The 26,494-nt window shown below is 43.6% G+C and overlaps 1 protein-coding gene, 1 long non-coding RNA gene and 1 pseudogene across 2 annotated transcripts; 1 reads left to right on the top strand and 2 right to left on the bottom strand.

Moving 5' to 3' along the window:
• Positions 1 to 564: 564 nt before the first annotated feature.
• On the bottom strand, positions 565 to 3,998 carry LOC709025 (olfactory receptor 7D2). The gene has a single exon (XM_015122764.3). The coding sequence runs from the start codon at positions 3,887 to 3,889 to the stop codon at positions 2,951 to 2,953; it is 939 nt and encodes a 312-aa protein (XP_014978250.3). The 5' UTR covers positions 3,890 to 3,998; the 3' UTR covers positions 565 to 2,950.
• Positions 3,999 to 6,286: 2,288 nt separating this feature from the next.
• On the top strand, positions 6,287 to 6,927 carry LOC144336639 (elongin-C-like; annotated as a pseudogene).
• An 11,819-nt stretch (positions 6,928 to 18,746) lies between these two features.
• Positions 18,747 to 26,279, bottom strand: LOC106994630 (uncharacterized). Its single transcript, XR_001441246.3, has 2 exons — positions 25,480 to 26,279; positions 18,747 to 19,152 (listed from the first exon to the last, which is right to left on the bottom strand). It is a non-coding gene; the product is annotated as an uncharacterized LOC106994630 (long non-coding RNA).
• Positions 26,280 to 26,494: the final 215 nt, after the last annotated feature.

The raw sequence follows: 26,494 nt of genomic DNA, 5'->3' as shown, positions 1-26,494 counted from the left end.
TTATAGGCATAGGATGGGGTGGGGCAGGGCCATGGGTGGTTTAGGAAATGGTAATATTCAAGCAGGAAAATAGGGATATAAGTTCTCACTTTGGGCTGAAGTTTCAGAGTTTTTGGCTTGAAGATGGGGTTTTGCCTGGGAACTGCCCTTTTCTGCCTAGAATTTCTCCACCCTCTGTCCCTATCACCCTCAAGGCCCCACTCTTCCTGGGGTAATAGGGCCTGGTTATTTCTACACAATATGAGGATTCTCCAAAGAGCAGCCCTAGCTTTAGAGCTCCCCGTAGAGTTGGCAGAAACTTTCTCAGATCTGCATAAACATCTCTTGTGGTCTAAATTGCACCCCCCAAAGTTAATATAGTGAAGTCCTCACCCCCAATGTGATGACTGTCTTTGGATACAGGGTCCTTAGGGAGGTAATTAAAGTTTAACGAAATCATAAGGGTCAGGTCTTGATCTAATAGGACTGATATTCTTAGAAGAAGAAGAGACACCAGAGATATAAAACCAGCTATATTTAAATGTGTATTTTAATCACACTTCATCCAGTAGGAAAACAAATAAACACTGTTGATCTGTTCATGATCCAACACACAAACAACAAAAACCCACATGCAAACACATAGAAATAAAGTTAGTGAACAATCAATAGCTTAAGAACTCTGGGCCAGGTGCGGTGGTTTACGCCTGTAATCCCAGCACTTTGGGAGGCCGAGGTGGGCGGATCACGAGGTCAGGAGACCGAGACCATCCTGGCTAACATGGTGAAACCCCCTCTGTACTAAAAATACAAAAAAAAAGTTAGCAGGGTGTGGTGGCGGGCGCCTGTAGTCCCAGCTACTTGGGAGGCTGAGGCAGGAGAATGGCGTGAACCTGGGAGGCAGAGCTTGCACTGAGCCAAGATCGCGTCACTGCACTCCAGCCTGGGCGACAGAGCGAGACTCCGTCTCAAAAAAAAAAAAAAAAAAAAAAAAAAAAAGAACTCTGTGCCACCACTTGAGATACAAAGCTATAGCAAATGCTTCAAATCCAAGTTCAGAACTTACTAATGGAGAATTAAGAATGTTGACCAAGGACACAATTTTTGAACAGTACATAGGACAGAAGCGCCATCAAGGAAATTACTTGGAGATTAATTGTTAACCTACACCCCCATGTTTATCACAGTACTATTCACATTAGCAAAGATATGGAATCAACCTATGTGTCCATCAATGGAGGATTGGATTTTTTACAAAGTGGTACCTTAAAGAACTAGAAGTCTGGGCACAGTGGGTCACGCCTGTAATCCCAGCACTTTGAGAGGCCGAGGTGGGTGGATCACCTGAGGTCAGGAGTTCAAGACCAGCCTGGCCAACATGGTGAAACCCCCGTCTCTACTAAAAATAAAAAATTAGCCGGGCATGGTGATGGGCACCTGTAATCCCAGCTACTCAGAGGCTGAGGCCAGAGAATCGCTTGAACACAGGAAGCAGAGGTTGCAGTGAGATGAGATTGTGCCACTGCACTCCAGCCTGGGCAACAGAACAAGACTCTGTCTCAAAAAAAAAAAAAAAAAGAACTGAAAGTAGAACTACCTTTCAGTCCAGCAGTTCCACTACTGGGTATCTACCCACAGGAAACAAAGTCATTATGTGAAAAAGACACATACACATGCATGTTTATAGCAACACAATTTGCAATTACAAAGGTATGGAACCAACCTAAGTGCCCATCAACCAATGATAAAGAAATGTGGTATATATACACCATGGAATGCTACTCAGCCATAAAAAGGAACCAAATAATGTCTTTTGTAGCAACTTGGATGGAACTGGAGGCCATTACTCTAGGTGAAGTAACTTAGGAATGAAAAACCTGGGTTTCTCTGTATGATCAACCAACATACATAAGATCTATATGAACATATCATATGTTCTCAGTTATAAGTGGGAGCTAAGCTGTGAGGACACAAAGGCATATGAACAATATAATTAACTTTGGGGACGTGAAGGGGTAAAAGTTGGGAGGGGGTATGAGGAATAAGAGACTACATATTGGGTCCAGTGTACACTGCTTGGGTGATGGGTACACTAAAAATTCAGAAGTCACCACTAAAGAACTTATCCGTATAACAAAAAACCACATGTACCCCAAAAACTATTGACATAAAAATAAATTTTTTAAAAAAAGAAAACATGGTATATATCTATATCGATATCTATGTAGATATCTATATATATACAATGGAATACTACTCAGTCATGAAAAAGAATGAAATCATGTCTTTCACAGCAACATCAATGGGACTGGAAGCCATTCTTTTAAATAAGGTAGTAAAGAAAGAGAAAGTCAAATGCTGCATGATCTCACTTATAATTGGGAGCTAAACAATGTATACGCATGGGCATTATAACGGAATAATGGACACTGGAGACTGCAAAAGGTGAGAGGGGAGTGAGAGTTTAAAAATTGCCTTGGCCAGGCATGGTGGCTCACACCTGTAATCTCAGCACTTTGGGAGGCCAAGGCGGGTGGATCACAAGGTCAGGAGTTCAAAACCAGCCTGGCTAATATGGTGAAACCCCATTTCTACTAAAAGGCATGTGGTGGCGGGCGCCTGTAATCCCAGTTACTCGGGAGGCTGAGGCAGGAGAATCACTTGAACCCGTGAGGCAGAGGTTGCAGTGAGCCGAGATCACTCCGCTGCACTCCAGACTGGGCGACAGAGCGAGACTCCATCTCAAAAAAAAAAAAAGAAAAAAAAATTGCCTTGTGTTCACTATTTGGGTAATCAGTACGCCAAAAGCTCAGACTTCACCCTTATGCAAATGCATGTGAAGAAATCTGCATTTGTATCCTCAAAGTATAGAAAAAATTATTTTTTAATTTTAAAGAGTGAGAATTTCAAAATAAAACCTTTTTGTCATTGGTGCTCACAAAACTAGTTAGTCCTGGGGCCGAGGGATCCATCACAGACAAGGAGTTGCCCTGCTGAGGAGTCTCCCCAGGGCCCCCTTCACATCCTTGTTCCTCAGGCTGTAGATGAAGGGGTTCAACATGGGAGTGACCACCGTGTACATCACCGAGGCCACGGAGATGTTCTGGGAAGAGTGAGTCACTGCAGAAGTGAAGTGGACCCCAATGCCTGTCCCATAAAATAAAGAGACGACGGAGAGGTGAGAGCCACAGGTAGAAAGTGCTTTCTCTTTTCCCCCAGATGAGGACATCTTCCTTATGGATGAAGCGATTCGTGAATAAGAGAAAATGATCCCAAGGAGGGGAAAAACGCCCAGCACACCCGTCATAACATATATCAACGTGCTGTTCAGGAAGGTATCAGAGCAGGCCAGCTGGAGGATGTGTGTCAGTTCGCAGAAAAAATGTGGAATTTCAAAATCTTTACAGAAGGTTAGATGCGTCATCAGAGAAATATGGAGGAGGGATGTCATGACACCAATGAGCCACGTGACAAAAACCAGGAGGCCGCAGAGGCGGGGGTTCATGATGGTTACATAGTGCAGGGGGTGGCAGACGGCCACAAACCGGTCATAGGCCATCACAGTCAGGAGTAGCGTGTCCAGAATAGGAAAAAACATGGAGAAATAGACCTGGGTGAGGCAGTCCATGTAAGAGATGGTTTTGTTCTTGGTCTGGATGTTCACCAGCATCTTGGGGACGATGCAGGTGCTGAAACAGATGTCAACCCAGGACAGGTTGGAGAGGAAGAAGTACATGGGGGTGTGGAGGTGGGAGTCAGAGCTGATGGCCAGGATGATGAGCAGGTTTCCCAACACCGTGATCAGGTACATGGACAGGAACAGCCCAAATATGAACGGCTGCAGTTCTGGATCCTCAGAGAGTCCGAGAAGGATAAACTCTAAAAATCCTGTTTGGTTTTCTGCTTCCATGTAGCTGATGTATCTACAAAAGAAGAGGTAATTAGTCAGGCATGGTGGTGGACACCTGTAGTCCCAGCTACTCGGAAGGCTGAGATGGGAGGATCACTTGAGCCCAGGAATTTGCAGCTGCACAGAACTACGTTTGCACCACTGCACTCCAGCCTGGGCGATAGAGGGAGACCTGTCTCAAAAAAAAAAAATAAATAAATAAAATAAAAATAAAACTATGTATATATGTATTTATTTTAAAATATATATTTATTTAAATATATACATATATATTTATTTATTTAAAAGGAAGCGGTAACAGAAACATCAGTTAGCATCCAACAGGCATCCTTCATATAATAGAAATGTTGTCCATACTATTGTGATTTATGGACTCATTTTGTCTGATCTTTCATACATAAGTGGAATTCTAAAAAATGAAGTCTCTCATCCCAACCAGCCACATATTTAATTATTTAAAAATTAATTATATTCTGTATACTCAACATACACAATATAATACATGTTATGAGATACATATAGATAGTAAAATGGTTACTGTAGTGAAAGAAATAAACATATCCATCATCTCATTTTCTTTATAGCAAGAACAGCTGCAAGCTACTCATGTAGCATAAACATGAGTATAATCAACAACACACTGTTATTGATTATAATTCTCATGGGGTACACTGGATCTCTAGACTTGTTTATCCTATATATCTGCTACTTTGTATCCATTATCCTACATCTTTCTCATTTCCTCCCCCAGCCCCACCCCTCCTCTGGTAAGCACTGTTTTATTCTCTCTTTATATTTGACTTAAAAAAATATTCCACATAGAAGTGAAAAAATGCAATATTTTTCTTTCTGCATCTGACTTATTTCACTTAACATAATGGCCTCCAGATTCATCCACATTGTGGCAAATGGAAAGATCTATTCCTATTTTATTATTCAGTGGAATAATATTCCATTGTGTAAAAATATATATGTGTACATACACACACACACACACATATATACACACACATACATATACACACACACAATGGAATATATATACACAATGAAATAGATATACACACACAGATATATATGTACATATGTATCACATATTCTTTATCCATTTGTCCATCAGTAGACACTGAGGCTGTTTCCGTATCTTGACTTTTGCAAGTAACGCTGCAATGAACATGAGCATGCAGATACCTTTGCGAGTGGCAATTTCATTTTCTTTGGATACACATCCACAGGAGGGATTACTGGATCATATTTAATTTCTTGTTATTTTAAATTTTTTATTTTTAATTTCTTCTTATTTTTGAGGTCTTTTTTATTTTTATTTTTTGAGAAAGAGTCTCAACATTTTAATTTCTTTTTTCTTTTTATTTTTTGAGACAGATTATCTGTCGCCCAGGCTGGAGTGCAGCCGTGCGACCTCGGCTCGCTGCAACCTCCGCCTCCCAAGTTTAAGTGATTCTTGTGCCTCAGCCTCCCGAGCAGCAGGGATTACAGGTATGTGCCACCACGCCTGGCTATTTTGTTTTGTTTTGTTTTTCTTTTTGTAGAGACAGGGTTTCACCTTGTTGACCAGGCTGGTCTTGAACTCATAGCCTCAAGTGATCCAACTGCCATGGCCTCCCAAAGTGCTGGGATTACAGGCGTGAGCCACCACACCCGGCCTCTATGTTTAATTCCTTCAGGAACCCCTACACTATTTCCCATAATGGCTGCTCCAATCTACATTACCACCAACAGGGCACCAGGGGTTCCCTTTTCTCCGCACCCTTGCCAACTCTTGTCTTTTTAATAATAGTGAATAGTTAGTTAATAGTTAGCTAATAATAGAGCCAATTGTTAGCTAATAGGTAGTAATCGTTAATAATTCTAAGATCAGGCATGGTGGCTCACACCTGTAATACCAGCACTTTGGGAGGCTGAGGTGAAAAGACTGCTTGAGGCCAGGAGTTCAAGACCAGCCCGGGCAGCACAGGAAGACTTGCTCTCTACAAAAAAATAAACAAAAGGAGCTGGGCATGGTGGCATGTGCCTCTTGTCCCAGCCATTCAGGAGACTGAGGCGGGAGGATCGCTTTGAGCCGCAGTGTTGGAGGCTGCAGTGAGCTGAGATTGTGCCACTGTAGTCGAGACTAGGTGACAGGACGAGACCCTGTCTTTAAAAAAAAAAAAAAAAAAAAAAAAAACAGAAAAAACAAAAAAAATCATGGATCTCCCGTGAGTCACAGAAAGCGGCTCTGACCCAGCGGAAGTAATTCTTCCCACTGCCCCGGAAGCCACCCACGGGACCAGGCAGCTGGGTTGCGGGGGCGGCCCTGGAATAGGGGACCCAGCTGCGGGGCTGACGAGAAACGACTAAAGTTCCTTGGGAAGCAAAGTAGAATTTCGTAAGAACAAAATGGATGAAGAGAAGAAAACCTACGGTGGCTGAGAAGGCCCTGATGCCGTGTATGTCAAACTGGTATCACCTGAGGGCCATGAATTTACTGTAAAGAAAGAACATGCATTAACATCAGGCACGATAAAAGCCATGTTGAGTGGCCCAGGTCAATTTGCTGCGAATGAAACGAGGAGGTCCATTTTAGAGAGATCCCTTCACATGTGCTATCAAAAGTATATGCATGTGGCCGGGCGCGGTGGCTCACGCCTGTAATCCCAGCACTTTTGGAGGCCGAGGCGGGGGGATCACGAGGTCAGGAGGTTGAGACCATCCCGGCTCACACAGTGAAACCCCATCTCTACTAAAAAAAAAAAAAAAAAAAAAAAAATTAGCCGGGCTACTCAGAGGCTGAGGCAGGAGAATGGCGTGAACTCGGGAGGCGGAGCTTGCAGTGAGCAGAGATTGCGCCACTGTACTCCAGCCTGGGCAACAGAGCAAGACTCCATCTCAAAAAAAAAAAAAAAAAAAAAAAAAAAAAAAAAAAAAAAAAAAAAAGAAGTACAAGGTTCACTAACAGCTCCACCGAGATTCCCGAATTCCCCATTGCACCTGAACTTGCACTAGAACTGCTGATGGCTGCGAACTTCCTAGATTGTTAAATAAAATAAATTATAATAAACTGTTAACTCTTTTCGTTTAATATCTGCAGTTCAGTTAGTAATTTTTCATATGTAGCGTGTTGCCTGTATGCAGTTGAACTGTATAAAGTTCATTGCGAAGCAGATTATCTTCTGGTTTTGCATAGCAATCAAAATTGAAATTTGTTTGCTACCTCAACAAATTAAGGACATTTTCACAAGCTTAGAAATAAACAAATATGCCAATTTGCAGGAAAATAATAATAATAATTCTGACAGGTGTGAGGAAATATCTCATAGCTAACCACCCACATTAAATATCTATTTTATAACATCCCAAGCGAAATAGAATTCTAGAAAATGGACTCTCTAATCCCGACCATCTATCTGAACACTGATTTTATAGCACCCCTATTAGATGGTCAAGGAGTTTCTTAATGGGACATGATAAACATGTGCTTTCTGATAGGATTCACTGGAAACAGCAAAACATCACTTCTGTGGGATTCCTGCCAAAGATGCAGAACTTTAAAGAGTAGGGAACATCACACAAACTGAGCTTGAGGGGCACAATATCTCACTTGTGCTCTTCAAAATGTCAGTTCCACAAAATACAAAGAAATGCCAGGCATGGTGGTTTACACTTGTGATCCCAGCACTTTGAGAGGTGGTGGGAGGACCGTTTGAGCTTAGGAGTTTGAGGCCAGCCTAGGAAACATAGTGAAACCACTTCTCTACAAAAAATACAAAAATTAGCTGGGCATAGCGGCACATGCCTGTTGTCCCAGCTACTTGGGTGGCTGAGGCAGGAGAATTGCCTGAACCCAGGAGGTTGAGGCTACAGTGAGCTATGATTGCACCACTGCACTCCAGCCTTGGTGACAGAACAAGACCCCATCTCAATTTAAAATATATATATAGAAAATGTTCCAGATTAAAGGAGGCAAAAAAGACATGTGAATCAAATGTAATGAATGACTTTAGTCTTTCTTTTGCTATAGATGACATTATTGGGATAATTAAAATATAAATGAGAAGAAACAAAAAAATAAAATATAAATGAGCTCTGTAAATTTTATAGTATTATACTAATGCTATATACTAATTACTATAGTAATAATATAGTATATAGCAAATAGTATATTATATAGCTATAATACTATACATAATATAGTATTAATGCCAATTTCCTGATTGTGATCATTGCACTGTAGTTATGTGAAATGTTTTTATTTTGTTTTTTGTTTTTTGACAGGGTCTGGGTCTGTTGCCCAGGCTGAAGTGCAGTGGCACAATCATAGCTCACTACAACCTCTACCTCCTGGGCTTATGCGATCTTCCCACCTCAGCCTCCTGAGTAGCTGTGACTACAGGTGCTCGCCACCACACCCGGCTAATTTTTGTATTTTTAATAGAGATGGGGTTTCACTATGTTGGCCAGGCTAGTCTCAAACTCCTGACCTCAGGTGATCCACCCATCTCAGGCTCCTAAAGTGCTGGGATTACAGGCGTGAGTCACTGTGCCCGCCCAGCATTATTTTTTACTTAAATATTTAGACAAATACACCATGAAGCCTGATGAACCTGAAGTTTCTTTGTGGTAAGTCCAGATCACATTCTAGAAAATTTTACTTTATCCTGATATTCCCTAAGGCTTTGTACTCATCATGGAAAGCTGAATGAAGGTTAAAAAAAAAAATCACATGTAAGACCAACAAGAAATCTGCAAATTAATCTCATGTTGACGACAGATGCAAAAGCCTGAAAGGGGAGTGAAATGAAGTTATATTTTGGATAAAATAACACACTCCATTACTAATGAATGTTTATCCTAAGAGTGCAAAAAAATTTAATATCGACAAGTCAGATAACAAAGTATAAGCATGAATAGAGCAATGCAGAAAAAAACAGTTTTAAAATAAGCTAAAATTCATTTAATAAAATGTAACAGCCTGGCTGGGTTCTGTGACTCCTGCCTGTAATCCCAGCACTTTGAGAGGCTGAGGCAGGAGAAATTCTTGAGGCCAGGAGTTTGAGACAAGCCTGGACAATAAAACGAGACCCTTACCTCTACAAAAATAGATTTTTAAAAAAATTAGCTACTTGGGAGGATGAGGCAGGAGGATTGCTTGAGCCCAGCAAGACCCTGTCTCAAAAAAAAAAAAAATTCAATTTAAACACAATTACAACTAATCAGTGTCATCAGCTTTCTTATGTATCTGCAAACAGCCATGAGAAAAGATAAGAGAATAAAAAGTCCACTCACAATTGCAATGACAATATATGTAACATCTGGTGCAGAGTGAACATTTAGTACATACTTGTTTTGTTTTGCTTTGCTTTGTTGATTTTTTTTTTTTTTTTTTTTTTTGAGATGGAGTTTTGTTCTTGTTGCCCAGGCTGAAGTGCAATGGTGCAATCTCAGCTCACTGCAACCTCCACTTCCCAGGTTCAAGAAATTCCCCTGCCTCAGCCTCCCAAATGGCTGGGACTACAGGCACACACCACCATGCCTGGCTAATTTTGTATTTTTAGTGGAGACGGGCTTTCACCATGTTGGCCAGGATGGTCCCGATCTCTTGACCTTGTGATCTGCCCGCCTTGGCCTCCCAAAGTTCTGGGATTACAGGCATGAGCCACCGTGCCCGGCTCATATACTAGAGAAGAACAAGGGAGGTGTTAGCAGATGGACTGAAAGAATGTGCTCAAGGAAGTGGCAGTTCCTACTGACATGGAGAAACTCACTAGTTTCCAGAACGAAAGGCCATCAGAGGTGGAGGTGACAGAAACAGTTGCAATAGAATCTTTTTTTTTTTTTTTTTTTCCCTTTTTTTGAGACAGCGTCTCACTCACTCTGTCACCCAGGCTGGAGTGCAGTGGTGTGATCTTGGCTCACGGCAACCACTGTCTCCTGGGTTCAAGCCATTCTCCTGCCTCAGGCTCCCTAGTAGCTGGGATTACAGGCATCCGCCACCATGCCCAGCTAATTTTTGTATTTTTAGATAAGATGGGGCGTCACCAAGTTGGCCAGGCTGGTCTTGGACTCCTGGCCTCAAGGGATCCACCTGCCTCAGCCTCCCAAAAGTTGCAATGTCTTAGAAGACATATATAACCAGGTAAGGGAACTCTAGAGACATTTAAAAAAATCATCATGAGACTTTATCAACCCTTTTACCTCCATCTCTTCCTTCCTGCACTACTTTTTTAATCCTTTTCACACACAGTACTCACAAGGATAGCGTGAGTCACTCAACTGACCATTGCTTGGAAAAAAAAAAATGTTGGTATGACGTCTTCCTCCCCTGACTGTTGAATGCTGAAGACACAATCTAGCAGGGAAAGACGGGCAGAAGGAACTTGTCATGAAGTCATCCTGACTCTCCTCTCTAAGATGCACGAGTGTGGCGTCAGGAAACTGTCCAGGTGAGGGGTTCTAGGGAAGTATTTATGATTTCTCAAGCCCCAGGGAGCTGATGTCTCATCGTTCCTCATTAAACTCACTCTTACAGTGATGTTCTACTCTCCAAGCCATTCGGCTCCCTTGGGATCAACAGCAAATGGCAGAAAGCCATCATGTGCTCTAATTCTGTTTCCAAGAAGGCAGATCTGAAGCCAGGTGAGTCTCTCTGCACCTCCCACCCCTTGGGGCCTCTTTAGTCTTGGAAGAGCTTTCATCACTATTGGTTTGGCTTTGAGATAAAGAGGTTCACAAAGACCTGTCTCTCTGTAATCCCAGCGCCTAAGGGTCTCAAAGTAACACAGAATAAAATAGAGATGCAACTATTTCAGTGACTCCCTTGTGATCGCATTGGCTACAGGGTGTTAAACAGCCTGTGGATATGTAGTTAAGTCCTGTTGAGAAAGAGAGAGTCAACCATTGTGAGATATAGCAAGGTTTCTCTTCAAACAGCCTGTTCAGCTTCTTATTCTCTAATTCCAGGTACCTCCCCCACCCCCCACCCCACCACACACACTTTCTTCTCCTTTTCTTCTCTCTGATTTTGCTACATGCCCAGACATGCCACAGCCCCAGCTCGCATTTCTTTCCTTGTTTAAGAATAGGCTAGCTGTCTAGTTCTCTGTAGATGACCCCTTCCTCCTCTCCCCTCTCTCCCCTTACACGTCCACCTTATCTAAGACAGTTTAAATGTGTGGCCAATCAAGTCTAGTTTAGATTGTGCCGTCTGACCGCAGCCAATGGGGAAAGGACACAAAGTCAAGAGTTGCCTTAAGAATAAAAGCTTCTACTCTCCTTTGTTTGGGGTGCTCTGATAGCAGCCAGCCCTACAAGAAGCACCCTTCTGCGTAGAAGTAAATTTGCCTTGCTGAGAAATCCTTTGAGTGCTCCTTTTTCTTTACGACTCCAAGCTTTATTTCTAACAACCACGTAAAATGATGCTACAGGGCCAAGCAAAATAAAGGCTGAAGAATATCCATCACATTTAATGGCATGGAAAACATTGGAAACAGTGTTCTGGGTGGAGTGATGGGGAAAATTGCATTGAGGGCAGGTTTGGAAGGAACTCAACAATAAGAAAAAAGTTCTTTTCAATTTTTAAAATGATGGTAAAATATACATAACATACAATTTACCATCTTAACCATTTTAAGTGTACTGTTCAGTGGCATTAAGTATATTCACAATGTTAAGCAGCCATCACCATCCTCCATATTCAGAATCTTCTCATCTTCCCAAACTGAAACTCTGTTCCATAACACTCGTCCCCCATTCACCCTCCCTAGCCCCTAATGAACCACCATGCTACTTCCCGTCTCTATAATTCTGACTGCGGTACCTACCTCATGGACGGAAGTATGCAGTGTTCATCTTCTTGTGACTGACTTATTTCACTTAAGTAAAATATTGCCAAGGTTCATCTATGCAGTACATGTATCCGAATGTTCTTTCTCTCTCTTTTTTTTTTTTTAGTGAGAGTCTTGCTCTGTCACCCAGGCTGGAGTGCAGTGACAATCATAGCTTATTACAGTCCCAAAGACCTGAGATCAAGCAGTCCTCCCATATCAGTCTCCCAATTAGCTAATTTATTTTTAATTTTTCTATTTATTATTATTATTTTATTATTATTTTTTATATTATTATTCTGAGATGAAGCCTCACTCTTTTCGCCCAGGCTGGAGTACAATGGCCCGATCTCAGCTCACTGCAACTTCCACCTCCGGGTTCAAGCGATTCTCCTGCCTCAGCCTCCCGAGTAGCTGGGATTACAGGTGTGCGCCACCATGTCCGGCTAATTTTTGTATTTTTAGTAGAGATGGGGTTTCACCATGTTGGCCAGGCTGGTCTCCTATTCCTGGCCTTGAGTGATCCTCCCGCCTCAGCCTCCCAAAGTGTTGGGATTACAGGCGTGAGGCACCATGCTCAGGAGAATGTTCTTTGTTAAGGCCACAAAATATTCCATCATATTGTATGTATATATACACATTCTGTTTATCCATTCATCTGTCAATGGCCGGCAGATCTTTTAAAATTAAAATTAAACATAAGAAAATCTGTGTGGTTTGCAGGAATAAATTTCGATTACTTCAAACATACAACAAAATGTGGTAGGCCGGGTGCAGTGGCTCATGCCTGTAATCCCAGCACTTTGGGAGGCCGAGGTAGGTGTATCACCTGAGATCAGGAGTTCGAGACTAGCCTGGCCAACATGGTGAAACCCTGTCCCTGCTAAAAATACAAAAAAAGAAATTAGCTGGTCATGGTTGTGGGCGTCTGTAATCCCAGCTACTCAGGAGGCTGAGGTTAGAGAATCGCTTGAACCCAAGAGATAGAGGTTGCAGTGAGCTGAGATTGCGCCATTGCACTCCAGCCTGAGTAACAAGAGCGAATCTCTGTCTCAAAAAAAAAAGTGGTAAATATTTTTCTGAAATATAATATTTTAATATAAAATTATTAACACATTATTTCATTTTTTTCATTTGTTTGTTTTGGCGCAGTCTCACTCTGTCACCCAGGCTGGAGTGAGTGGCACAATCTCAGCTCACTGTAACCTCTGCCTCCTGGGTTCAAACTATTCTCCCATCTCAGCCTCCTGAGGCGTAGTAGCTGTGATTACGGGCATATGTGCCATCACACCCAGATAATTTTTGTATTTTTAATAGAGATGGGGTTTCACCATACTGGCCAGGCTAGTCTCAAACTCCTGGCCTCAAGTGATCCACCCACCTTGGCCTCCCAAAGGGCGGGGATTATAGGCGTGAGCCACCATGGTTGGCCATTTGGGGGTAATCTTTTTAACTGAACAGAAGTAATTGAAGTAATTTGCAACTCTACTGGACAAAAATCATTTGCAATTGATTAATTCCCTGTGGGTTGGCAATGACTTCACAGAGTCCGGATCTCAAGCAAACAAAAGAACATTGTCTTGAGAAGGAAAGAACTAGCTAGGCCTATCAGACAATGCTTCAGTGTGATACTGAACGGAAATGTGGTCATCCTTTTGCTTCATTTAAAAGGTTTAGGTAATTTGCTTCTTAATACAAAGGATGGATTAGAAGACAAGAGGGTGATGGAACAAGAGATCGAGCTGGAGCAAAAAACAGGAGCCAGATCACAGAGGACACTGGAGTTTAGGTTTCCTTCTGGAGGAATATAAGAGCACTGGGTGTTTTTTTTAAAAGAAAACAGGCCGGGCACGGTGGCTCAAGCCTGTGATCCCAGCACTTTGGGAGGCCGAGACGGGCGGATCATGAGGTCAGGAGATCGAGACCAGCCTGGCTAACACGGTGAAACCCCGTCTCTACTAAAAATACAAAAAACTAGCTGGGCGAGGTGGCGGGCGCCTGTAGTCCCAGCTATTTGGGAGGCTGAGGCAGGAGAATGGCGGGAACCCGGGAGGCAGAGCTTGTAGTGAGCTGAGATCCGGCCACTGCACTCCGGCCTGGGTGACAGAGTGAGACTCTGTCTCAAAAAAAAAAAAAAAAAAAAAAAAAGAAAACAAATGTGTACCATGGATGTCCCCTGCAGAATGGGCAGGAAGGGTGCCAGGCTATCTACAGCCCAGATGACAGATCATGTGGACTTGAATCAAAGCAGCATTGGTGGATGTTCTAAAAACATAAAGTCTATTAAAATGGCATCTAATTCTTGCTATATATATGTATACATAATTTAAAAATATATATAAAAATATACATTTTTTTTGAGATGGAGTCTCGCTCTGTCATCCAGGCTAGTATGCAGTGGCACAATCTCTGCTCACTGCAACATCCACCTCCTGGGTTCAAGCGATTCTCCTGCCTCAGCCTCCCAAGTAGCTGGGACTACAGGTGCCCACCACCATGCCCGGCTAAGGAATTTAAAAAAAAATTTTTTTAAAATTTTTAAAAGAAGTTATCTAGTTTTCTAGTTTCCTAAGCACTTTTTTTTTTTTTTTTTTTTTTTTTACATAATTTGCCTTTTATGACTTGACTTGTGATATGTCTGTATTATGAACTAAATTCTCATATTGATGTTGGTGAAAAGAATCAAAGTCTGTAAAATATTTGAAGAGATTTATTCTGAGCCAATATGAGTGACCGATGGCCCATAACACAGCCCCAGGAGATCCTGAGAACACGTGCCCCCAAAGTGGTCAGGCTACAGCTTGGTCTTATACATTTTAGGGAAACGTCAATCAATACAAATAAGATGTACATTGGTTCAGCCAGGTGCAGTGGCTCATGCCTGTAATCCCAGCACTTTGGGAGGCCGAGGCAGGTGGATCAGGAGATTGAGACCATCCTGGCTAACATGGTGAAACCCCGTCTCTACTGATTAAAAAAATATAAAAAATTAGCCGGGCATGGTGGCGGGTACCTGTAGTCTCAGATACTCAGGAGGCTGAGGCAGGAGAATGGCGTGAACCCGGGAGGCGGAGCTTGCAGTGAGCCGAGATGCGCCACTGCACTCTAGCCTGGGCGACAGGACTATACTCCATTTCAAAAATGAAAAACAAAAAACAAAAGAAAAATAAAAAAAATAAAAAAACAAGCCTCTGTAATCCCAGCACTTTGGAGGCCGAGGCGGGAGGATCACTTAAGGCCAGGAATTCGAGACCAGCCTGGCCAACATGGCGAAACCCTGTCTCTACTAAAAATACAAAAATTAGCCGGGAGTGGTGGCGGGCACCTGTAATCCCAACTACCTGGGAGGCTGAGGCAGGAGAATGGTGTGAACCTGGGAGGTGGAGCTTGCAGTGAGCCCAGATGCGCCACTGCACTCCAGCCTGGGCGACAGAGCAATACTCCATCTCAAAAAAAAAAAAAAAAAAAGATGTACATTGGTTCAGTCCAGAAAGGTGGGACAACTGGAAGCCGGGCTTCCAGGTCATATGCAGATTCAAAGTTTTTCCAATTGGCAGTTGGTTGAAAGAGTTTTTCTATCAGACCTGGAATCAGGCCGGTCGTGGTGGCTCATGCATGTAATCCCGGCACTTTGGGAGGCCGAGATGGGAGGATCGCTTGAGCTCAGAAGTTTGAAACCAGACAGGGTAACATGGCAAAACCCCATCTCTACAAACAACAGAAAAATTAGCCAGGCATGGTGGCATGTGTCTTGTAGTCCCAGCTACCCAGGAAACTGAAGCAGGAGAATCACTTGAGCCTGAGAGGCTGAGGCTGCAGTGAGCCATGATCATGCCACTGCACTCCAGCCTGGGCAACAAGGTGAGACTCTGTCTCAAGAAAAAAAAAAGTTTCCAGGGGAAGTATTATGATAGGACAGAGAGAAGGGAATTGATTAGGTTGTATGCTTTAAATATGTGAATTTCCCACATGTTCATCACATCTCAATAAAGCTGTTCCCCTTACTTAGATTCTTGCAATAATACACTGGCCTTGTGGCCAACTGCAGAAAAGAATGGCCACTGTGTCTTTTCTTTCCTATATCCAAGCCCCTTCTGTGTAACTGAGCGCCCTTCCACCTTGGGCTCACCCATGATTGCACTGGCTGATGGGGTGCAGGCACACCCGATACAAGCTCTGCTGGAAGACTCCAGCAATGTGTGAACAGGCCTTACCCAGATGGCTCGGGGGATGAGACATTGAGCGAAGAACAATAAACATTTCCGCCCCACCTAGAAAATGACTGCAGAAGCCAGTCCAGAGAACTCTCAGGCCAAGCACAGCCCAAACTGTCAAACAACAAACGCTAAATAAATGGTGGTGGGATGGTGGTAGTGTTTGAGAGACGGGGTGTCACCGTATTGCCCAGGCTGGTCTTGAACTCCTGGACTCAAGTAATCCTCCTGCCTGTTGGCCCCCAGAATGCTGGGATTATGAGCCACTGAGCCCAGCCTGGTCGTTGTCTTAAACCACCATGTTTTGGGGGGCTATGAAACAAAAGCTCATAGAAACAGGACCCTTCATTGCATTCCACAATTGGGAACCAGTTACCTTGCTCAACTGCAAACTTCATCAAATATCAATTGGTTTCCATCAATTTTCAACTAACATTTACATTGAATCTGATAGACTAACAGATAGATATATATGTGTGAGTCAGGTGCAGTGGCTCATGACCGTAATCCCAGCACTTTGGTAGGCTGAGGCAGGAGGATTGCTTGAGCCCAGGAGTTTGAGACTAGCTTGGGCAACGTAACAAGACCGCGTCTCTACAAAAATAAAAAATTGAATTAGTCAGGCATGGTAGTGTGTGCCTATAGTCCGGGTGCTTAAGAGGCTGAGGTTGGTGGATGGTTTAAACCCAGGAGGTTGAGGCTGCAGAGAGCTATGATCATGCCACCGCACTCCAATCTGGGCAACAGAATGAGACCGAGTCTTTTAAAAAAAAAAGAGAAAAAAGGAAATGTGTGTGTTCTACAAATCTGTCCCATAGTACCTTTCAAGTCTGCCTCCTACTCCAAAGATTGTCTTTTATCTACAGAATGTAATATACTGTCATTTTTTTGGTGCCTTTGCACTCAGGATTAGCATGCTTATTTGTGCTTCTGAACTCTTAATAATCCTACACGGCAGGCCTCGGTGGCTCACGCCTGTAATCCTAGCACTTTGGGAGGTCGAGGTGGGTGGATTGCCAGAGCTCAGGAGTTCGAGACAGGCCTGGGAACACAGTGAAACCCTGTCTCTACTAAAATACAAAAAAATTAGCCGGGCATGGCAGCGTGTGCCTGTAGTCCCTGCTACTTGGGAGGCTGAGGCAGGAGCACCTCTTGAACCTGGAAGACGGAAGTTGCAGTGAGCTGAGATTGTGCCACTGCACTCCAGCCTGGGCAACAGAGCGAGATTCCATCTCCAAATAATAATCATCATCATAATCATCATCCTTCTACACTGAGCTTGCATCATCTCTTCTACTTTGATTTTCTTGATGGCCCCAAGTTCAACATCTTCCTCATCTGGGGTCTCCCAAATGGATTCACCCACCATACTAGGTATCTTTATTTACTGTTGATCTCTCTCTTCTCCTAGACCTTTACTCCCTTAAAGGCAATACTTTGTCTTATTGATCTTTCTTCCCAAAACCTAGTTAAAAGTGTAAGGCACTTAGCTAATATTCGTTGGGTGTATAGAGTACGTTCCCTAGCAGGGAAGAATTCCTGAGTGGATTGGATGTTACCCAAAGGTTACACAAGACAGAGACAGTCCTTGCTGGAGAGGGTCCAAGAACTGAAAATAAGACTCAGACAAGCAGACTGTGTTCCTGTAATTAGAAGTTCCCTCCAGAGACTGTGTGACACTTTCTTTCTGAGAATTGGCAGGGAAGTGCAACGAGAAGCAACTGTCATGGGCCACTGAGGTTGTCCATGGAATTCATTATTGGGATGGAGAAATTGGGCACAGAGGGACCAGTTATGCCGGTTCCCAAGGCTCATTTTAAAAATGGTCGATTTTACTCAATGCTGAGAGAAAGTACTGTCTTCCTCTTGGGCCCAGCCTCTAGGGTACACATTCTTTTTCTCAGCCCTGGCAATAGCCAGCGAGTCATTGCTATTTCTTCACTCATGAGCCTTGGAAAACTTCTGACCAAGGCTTGCTGAACATTCAGCATTTTCACTCAGGGATGTAAACTGCCCTGACTACCCACCCAAAGTCCTGTGTGGAAGCACTGCAAGGGGGAAATGAAGGGATTTCAGGAAGCCAAATGGAACACCACGAGCCCCTATGTCATGAACTCTGAGCCCAACAGATTCACTGGTTGATGAAGGCATGAAAGGGGTCAAAAGGTGAAGCAAGAGTTGAATGGTAGAGTAAGCACTTGATACTGATCCCAGTTTCCAGCTGGTGAGTTGACTCTTTGCATCCGTCTCTTTCTCTGCAGAAAGTAAATGACTTTTCAGTGTTGCTGGGAAGACTGGTCGATCTATGTAAAAAGAGCTCCAATCCGCCATCTTCTCGGGTGAGGGAGAGAGAAATTATCACCAATGTTAGGTCAAAATAACTGTCAAGGCCCAAGGCTGGTATAATCCCAGCACTTCGGGAGGCTGAGGTGGGTAGATCACCTGAAGTCAGGAGTTCAAGACCAGCCTGGCCAACATGGCGAAACTCTGTCTCTACTAAAAACACAAAATTTCGCCATGTGTGGTGGTAGCGGGCGCCTATAATCCCAGCTACTCCTAAGGCTGAGGCAGGAGAATCGCTTGAGCCCGGGAGGCAGAGGTCACAATGGAGAAATTGGAGCAAAGAGAGAGACAGAATTGTAAAAATCTAGAGAAATAAATATAAAGAAAGAGAGAAAGAGAGATGGAAAGGGAAGAAAGTAAAACCACTTAGCTAAGGAAGCTCAAAAATGAAAATGTGGATCATGCTACTGTACTCCAGCCTGGGTGACAGAGCAAGACTCTGTCTCAAACTAATAATAACAATAAACAACAACAATAATAATAATAATCAGCTTTTATTCTGAACTCAGGAAAGTAGCAGTGGGCTAAAGATAAATCAAGGAACTCATGTTGCTTAAATGTAAGGGCTTTTCTTGGGCAAAAGATTAAGACCTTGGAGGCCAAACCAGAGAGAAATGAATGGACTGGAAGAAAATGCAGATCAAACTGCCCTTGAAAACAGAAATAACTGTCGGGTTTTGACAAGCGTTTTTCAAATCTTGCAACCTGGAAACCAAATGCAGCGAGAGAAGCAGGGTCTCATGAAGCACACTGGAATTGCTCTCGTCATGACAGAAAGACATGCTTGGATGATTCCTCAGTAAGCATTCTCAGCCCTCTTCTGTTTTAGGAGAAACTGAAATGTACAGGAAAGCTGCCTCTTGAGGATTTCTGTGTTGATTGTTTCCTAAAAAGATAAAGTGGCCAAAAATGAGTATACACTCCTGTCTCTACTAAAATATTAAAAAATTAGCCGGGCGTGGTGGCGGGGGCCTGTAGTCGCAGCTACTCAGGAGGCTGAGACAGGCGAACCGCGTGAACCCGGGAGGCGGAGCTTGCAGTGAGCAGAGATCGCGCCACTGCACTCCAGTCTGGCGACAGAGTGAGACTCCATCTCAAAAAAAAAGTCTACACTGGCCGGGCGCGGTGGCTCAAGCCTGTAATCCCAGCACTTTGGGAGGCCGAGACGGGCGGATCACGAGGTCAGGAGATTGAGACCATCCTGGCTAACACGGTGAAACCCCGTCTCTACTAAGAAATACAAAAAACTAGCCGGGCGAGGTGGCGGGCGCCTGTAGTCCCAGCTACCTGGGAGGCTGAGGCCAGAGAATGGCGTGAACCCGGGAGGCGGAGCTTGCAGTGAGCTGAGATCCGGCCACTGCACTCCAGCCTGGGCTACAGAGTGAGACACCGTCTCAAAAAAAAAAAAAAAAAAAAAAAGTCTACACTGTACACTGCACAGGTTGAATGCGTCAATCCCATCTGTCTATTCCCCTCCTCAACTTTACTCTTCCTCATAGCATTTATTCTTCTCTGCATTTACTTTTCTTCCTAGTGTTTATATATTTGCTTGTACTCTGGCTCCAAAGTTTAACATCAAGATTACTACGAATGGGACCAGTTTTGTGTACAGCTGCCTTGCCAAAGCCTATGAATACCCGGACGAGAAAGTTAGCAGTTAACTCCCAGTGTTTATGAGAATGTAGTATGACATTGCTGGCATTTTAACGTAGCTGATAAAAGTCGTTGTTTTGTAAGTGATGGAGGTAAAATGGGTTATCCATTCTGACAAGGTCCCTAAGTACAACATACCCTGCCACCAAACTGATGGCAACTCTTAGACCTTCTCAAGAAACACAAATACCCTCACACTCACAGCTCCAAAGGGACTAGGGATCTCTGGTCTAAAAAAAACCCAAATTCAAGCCAAGACACACACTTAACAATCCCCCGAGGGCTTTTACAAAGAAGAAAGTTAGCACAATACATTATTTTTTTTTATATATATATATACACACACATTATTTATATATATTTTATATATATATATATATATATATATATTTTCTTTTTTTGAGACAGAGTCTCGCTGTGTCACCAAGGCTGGAGTGTTGTGCTGAATGGCAGTAGCTGCTTCTCCACATGGCAGAAAGAGGGCTGAGCAGACCTTGTGAGGGCACGAACACCATCTCCAGCAACACAAGAGTCCAGGGTCTTCACAGCCATGAGGTCCCCGCCGGCCCTCCAGGCTCAATCTCAATCTCGCCATTTTCCTTCCTGGTAACTAAAAACAATGGCCAAAGCTCCATCATGGAGCTTGGATTCCTATGCGATTGGGTTCTGCTTGCAGCAGCAGGTGGTTTCAAAACAACCTTTTAATGGCATCAGACCCACTTGTTATCACTGCATGGCTGCTGATGGGTACCTGAGACATCCTCTTTGTAGGATTTCCTTGTTCCTTAGGCAGGGTTTCTAATGAAATAACAGGATGTGGAGGGGAGGGCATGTGTGGGGATGTCAGTTACTGCATCTTGAAGAAATCAGGCTTGGGGATGGGAGCAGAGAAACACATCGCCCTTTCCAGTTGTTACACAAAGCTGTGCACAGCAAGGTTCATTACCACTACACCCATCTCTCCCTTCATTCCTCCCTGGGTGGCCAGGGCAGGCCAGGAGGCAGTTGTGTTACTGGCTTAGGGGACCGCCACATTCAGAGCAAATTCAAGCTACATTGGGCAGAAGCACCTGTTTTCCTAAGAACCTCAGACATCTGGATTTTAAGGAGTCACTAAATGGATTTGACAGATGAAGAGGACAGAAGAGTTAGTGAACTTTAAGATATATCAGTAGAAGTCATACAAACTGGAAAACAAACACATTAGAAAAATGAAACAGGAACTTCACAGTCCTGTGGCACAGCTAGAGTTTCAAAAGGAGAAAATGAGGAAGAAAACAACTTAGGAAAATTCCTGAGAATTGAAAACAGGAACTCAAACAGACACTTACAAACCAATGTCCATACTGCAGGGGCAACATGATTTCACCTACGTCATCTTAGGATCCTTGCTGGGCCCATCAATTACACTGACATATGATTAAGTTAACAAGATAAAAGCATACACATGTATTTGTTTAATGAAAGTTTTATGTGGCATTAGGATCCTCATAAGGAAATAAACCAGAAAAACAGTTAAGAGCCAAACATTTATATACTGAATTGGACAGACAAGCAAACTGCGCTAATGGGATAAAGCCAAGGGTGTGGGCTAGGGTGGTTAATCAAGTAGAGAAATGGCTAAGAAGTCTCAGTGTAATGAGGTTGCTTTGGATAGATCTCCTGTGCCTCAACTTTGCATCCTTGATGCTAAGAATGCTGTCTTCAGGCTGGAGGCAGTGGCTCACGCCTGTAATCTCAACACTTTGGGAGGCTCAGGTGGGCATATCACCTGAGGTCAGGAGTTCAAGACCAGCCTGACAAACATGGTGAAACCCTGTTTCTACTAAAAATACAAGAAGTAGCCGGGCATGGTGGCAGGCTACTCGGCGAGTACCCAGCTACTCGGGAGGCTGAGGCAGGAGAACTGCTTGAACCCAGGAGGCGGAGGTTGCAGTGAGCCCAGATCGTGCCACTGTACTCCAGCCTAGGTGACAGAGCGAGACTCCATTTCAAGAAAAAAGAAAATCATCAACATCAGTATGATTCACAATAGCCAAGAGGTAGAAACAGCCCAAATATTCATCAATAGATGAATGAATAAAACGTAACACATACATGCAATAGAATATTATTAATCCATAAAAGGGAATGAAATTCTGATATATGCTACAACATGGATAAGCCTTGAAAACATTACTTTTAAAGAAATAAGGCAGATGCACACAAAACAACATGTTTTTTTATTCTACTTCTGACAAAATTCATGGACATTACCTACAAGTTACCAGGGGCTGAAGGCAGAAGTGTTGAGGAGTGATTGCTTAATGGCTACAGAATGTTTTGGAATGAAGAGAAAGATCTGAAAATGGATAGTGGTGGTAGCCAATACTGTTAGTGTACTTAATGCCACTGAGCAGTACACCTAAAAAATGATTAAAATGGGGCCAGGCACGGTGGCTCTACACATATGTAATCCCAGCACTTTGAGAGGCCGAGGTGGGTGGATCACGAGGTCAAGAGATCGAGATCATCCTGGCCGACATGGTGAAACTCCGTTTCTACTAAAAATACAAAAATTAGCTGGGCATGGTGGTGCACACCTGTAGTCCCAGCTACTCAGGAGGCTGAGGCAGGAGAATCGCTTGAACCCAGGACGTGGAGGTTGTAGTGAGCCAAGATTGTGCCACTGCACTCTAGCCTGGGTGACAGAACGAGACTCCGTCTCAAAAAACAAAAACAAACAAACAAATAAAAACGGTGAATCTCATGTTATGTTTATTTTACCACAATTAAAAAATTATGAAGAAATAATGGCCAAATACCTCCTTGTGAAAGACAGTGACTCACAGATCTAAGAATCTCAAGGATCCCCAAGCAGAGCAAATGCACAGGAAACTGCAAGACACAGAGTCAAACTGTTGAAAACCCAAGATAATTATCTGAAAAGGAGCCAGTGACAAGCAACACATTACACACAGGGGAGTAATGTTAAGAATAACGCTAACTTTTAGTCAGGAACAGTGGAGGCCAGAAGACAAAGAAATGACCTCTTTAAACATATCCAGGCCAGGCGCGGTAGCTCACACCTGTAATCTCAACACTTTGGGAGGCCGAGGGCCGGGCAGATCACCTGAGGTCAGGAGTTCAAGACCAGCCTGGCTAACATGGTGGAACCCTGACTTTACTAAAAATACAAAAATTAGCCAGGCATGGTGGTGCAAACCTGTAACCCCAGCTACTCAGGTGGCTAAGGCACAAGAATCGTTTGAACCTGGGAGGTGGAGGTTGCAGTGAGCTGAGATCATGCCACTGCACTCCAGCCTGGGCAACAGAGACTCTGTCTCAAGAAATAAACTAAACTAAACTAAAATAAATAAAATAAAATAAAAAATAAAATAAAATATAAAATAAAATATCCAGCCAAAGTATCTCCAAAAACTAAGGTGAGGAGGCTTCCAGGTAACTAAAACCAATGGCCAGTGAGTTGTAAGCAACCTCCCCAAATCTCCTCTCAAATGCTATGAAGTAAGTCCACAATTACGAATCTTCTACACAAAGCTATACCTTCAACACTGCCTTTAAGACATAGAGAATGCCAAAATTGCAACATAACTATGAGTACAATGAGAAAAAGCATTAAATCTTAGCAACATGGTCCCACACATGCCCACCCCAAGGCTCTGTTAGGTAAACTGCAAGAAAGAGGAACAGCTGGTGGGGGGCCTGAGACAGAGCCGGAGCAAGACCCTCAGACTCATCTACCCTTAATTTGAATATGCAAAAAAAAAAAAAAAAAATCAAAACCCTGGCCACTCATAGGAGAACTGCAGGAAACAGACTTAAAACTATGTGTCTTTTATGGGCCGCAGCAACGGTGTCTCACGCTGCTAATAAAGGCATACCCGAGACTGGGTAATTCATCAAGAGGTTTAACGGGGACTCCCAGTTCCACATGGCTGGGGAGGCCTCACAATCATGGTGGAAGGTGAATGAGGAGTGCTGTCTGAATAGCCCACCCCTTAATTTGCATGTAATTAAAACTGGGTATAAATACTGCTAGCCAACAGCCTACGTGCTGCTACTCTGGGCATACTGCCTGAGTCAGCCCTGCTCCACAAGGGGCAGCCACTCTGCCGTGCCCTGCTGCTTCAATAAACACAGTTTCTTTTACCACCAGCTGGCTCTTGAATTCTTTCCTGAACAAAGCCAAGAGCCCTCCTGGGCTAACCCCCAATTTGGGGGCTCATCTGCCCTGCATCGTCAGCAGAAAAATGTTAACTCAAAGAATCAGAAGGAAAGAGCAGAAATCAAAGCCACCATAAAGAAATGGAAGAATGCCTTTGATAGGCTAATCAGTCATCTGAACATGGCCAAAGAATCAGTAACATGAAGAGGCACACCACAGAGCGGGAGAAAATATCTCCAAAACACAGGTCCAAAGGGCTCCCATGCAGAGTATACAAATCAGTCGGACAAGGAAGGCAATGTGAGTATCCTCTTGTCTAACTCCACACAATTTGTTCGAATATAAACTGTCGAAAACTGGCAGCGTCCGCTGAAAATGAACAAATGTATCTCATACGACCCAGCCATGTCTGTCCAGGGTATGCACTCAAGAGAAATACAGGTACTGTGCACGACCAGAAATATTCAAATGTGCTGATAGCAGTATTCATCACAATAACCCCAAACTGCAAAGTCCAACGGTCATCAATACAAGACGCTGGGATGAATTGTGGAATGTTCAAACAAAGGAATAGAATAAAATGTACTAGTTAGAGACACAGAAAACAATATGTATCATCTCATAAAAATATTGGGCAAATTAAAACAGATAAAAGGAAAAAATAAAGAATGCATACTCTATGGTTGCTTTTGCACAGGGCTCAAAAACAGAAAGCCAAGCCATACTGTCAGAGTCAGACTACTGGTTACCTACAGAGCAGAGTGTGTAATTTGGAGGGAAAAACGAGGAGGTATCTGGAATACTGGTAATACTGTCTTGACCTGGTGATTACGTGGAAGTGTTCAGGTGAGTGTTCATGTGGTAACTGGTTTGTACAATTTTGAATTAAGCACATTTCTCGCTTTTTTTTTTTTTTTTTGTAACGGAGTCTCACTCTGTCGCCCAGGCTGGAGTGCAGTGGCATGATCCCACCTTACTGCAACCTCCACCTCCCAGTTTCAAGTGATTCTCCTGCCTCAGCCTCCTGAGTAGCTGGGATTACAGGTGCCCACCACCATGCCCGGCTAATTTTTGTATTTTTAGTCTCTACTAAATACAGCAGAGTAGAATTTAAATATAAATTCAGTGTTGGATAGGCTGGTCTCGAACTCCTGACCTTGTGATCCTCTAGCCTCGGCCTCCCAAAGTGCTGGGATTACAGACGTGAGCCACCACGCCTGGCCGAATTAAGCACATTTCTATATGTATGTTACATTTCAATAAAAATCTGTTTTAAAACACACACACAGGATTATTATACAACCACTGTAGAAATGACTCTGGCGTTATACTGATAGGATACACATGCAGAGACCATACAACCCACAACCTCACACTCCTGGAAAAACTTACGAGTGCTCCAGAAGGCACGTACACCTTACAGCAGCACTGCTCATCATCAGGAAAAATGGGAAAATCCGACTGTTCATTAGCAGTTCAAAGCAGAATAGTGGGATGACAATAAAAGGATCAGTCTGGAAGTGAAAATGAAACTACGATTATATTCATCAGTGTGACTCTCTCCCACACCACTCCTCCTCCTACTTAACCTGGCTGCCATTACATTTCACTTGAATTCTGCAATGGCCTTCCAACTGGCTTCTGTTCATATCTCCTCCCTCTTTAGCCTCTCCATCCAGAAGCCACTGTGATCCTTCTGAAAATTGAAATTCGATAGTTGGCCGGGCGCGGTGGCTCAAGCCTGTAATCCCAGCACTTTCGGGAGGCTGAGACGGGCGGATCACGAGGTCAGGAGATCGAGACCATCCTGGCTAACCCGGTGAAACCCCGTCTCTACTAAAAAGTACAAAAAACTAGCCAGGCGAGGTGGCGGGCACCTGTAGTCCCAGCTACTCGGGAGGCTGAGGCAGGAGAATGGCGTAAACCCAGGAGGCGGAGCTTGCAGTGAGCTGAGATCCGGCCACTGCACTCCAGCCTGGGCGACAGAGCGAGACTTTGTCTCAAAAAAAAAAAAAAAAAAGGCCGGGCGCGGTGGCTCAAGCCTGTAATCCCAGCACTTTGGGAGGCCGAGGCGGGTGGATCACGAGGTCAGGAGATCGAGACTATCCTGGCTAACATGGTGAAACCCCGTCTCTACTAAAAATACAAAAAACTAGCCGGGCGTGGTGGCGGGCGCCTGTAGTCTCAGCTACTTGGGGAGAATGGCGTGAACCCGGGAGGCGGAGCTTGCAGTGAGCCGAGATCACGCCACTGCACTCCAGCCTGGGAGACACAGCGAGACTCCGTCTCAAAAAAAAAAAAAAAAAAAAGAAATTGGATAGTTGTCACTCTTCTGTTCAAGATCTAGTTAATTAGCCAGACACACCTGTGAACCGAGTCTCTGATACAGCTCTGACCTCATCATCCA

Source organism: Macaca mulatta, chromosome 19 (genome assembly GCF_049350105.2).
Source record: "Macaca mulatta isolate MMU2019108-1 chromosome 19, T2T-MMU8v2.0, whole genome shotgun sequence".
Taxonomy (NCBI): domain Eukaryota; kingdom Metazoa; phylum Chordata; class Mammalia; order Primates; family Cercopithecidae; genus Macaca; species Macaca mulatta.
Note: the sequence above shows the minus strand (reverse complement) of the source record. Positions and strands in the feature narration are given on the sequence as shown.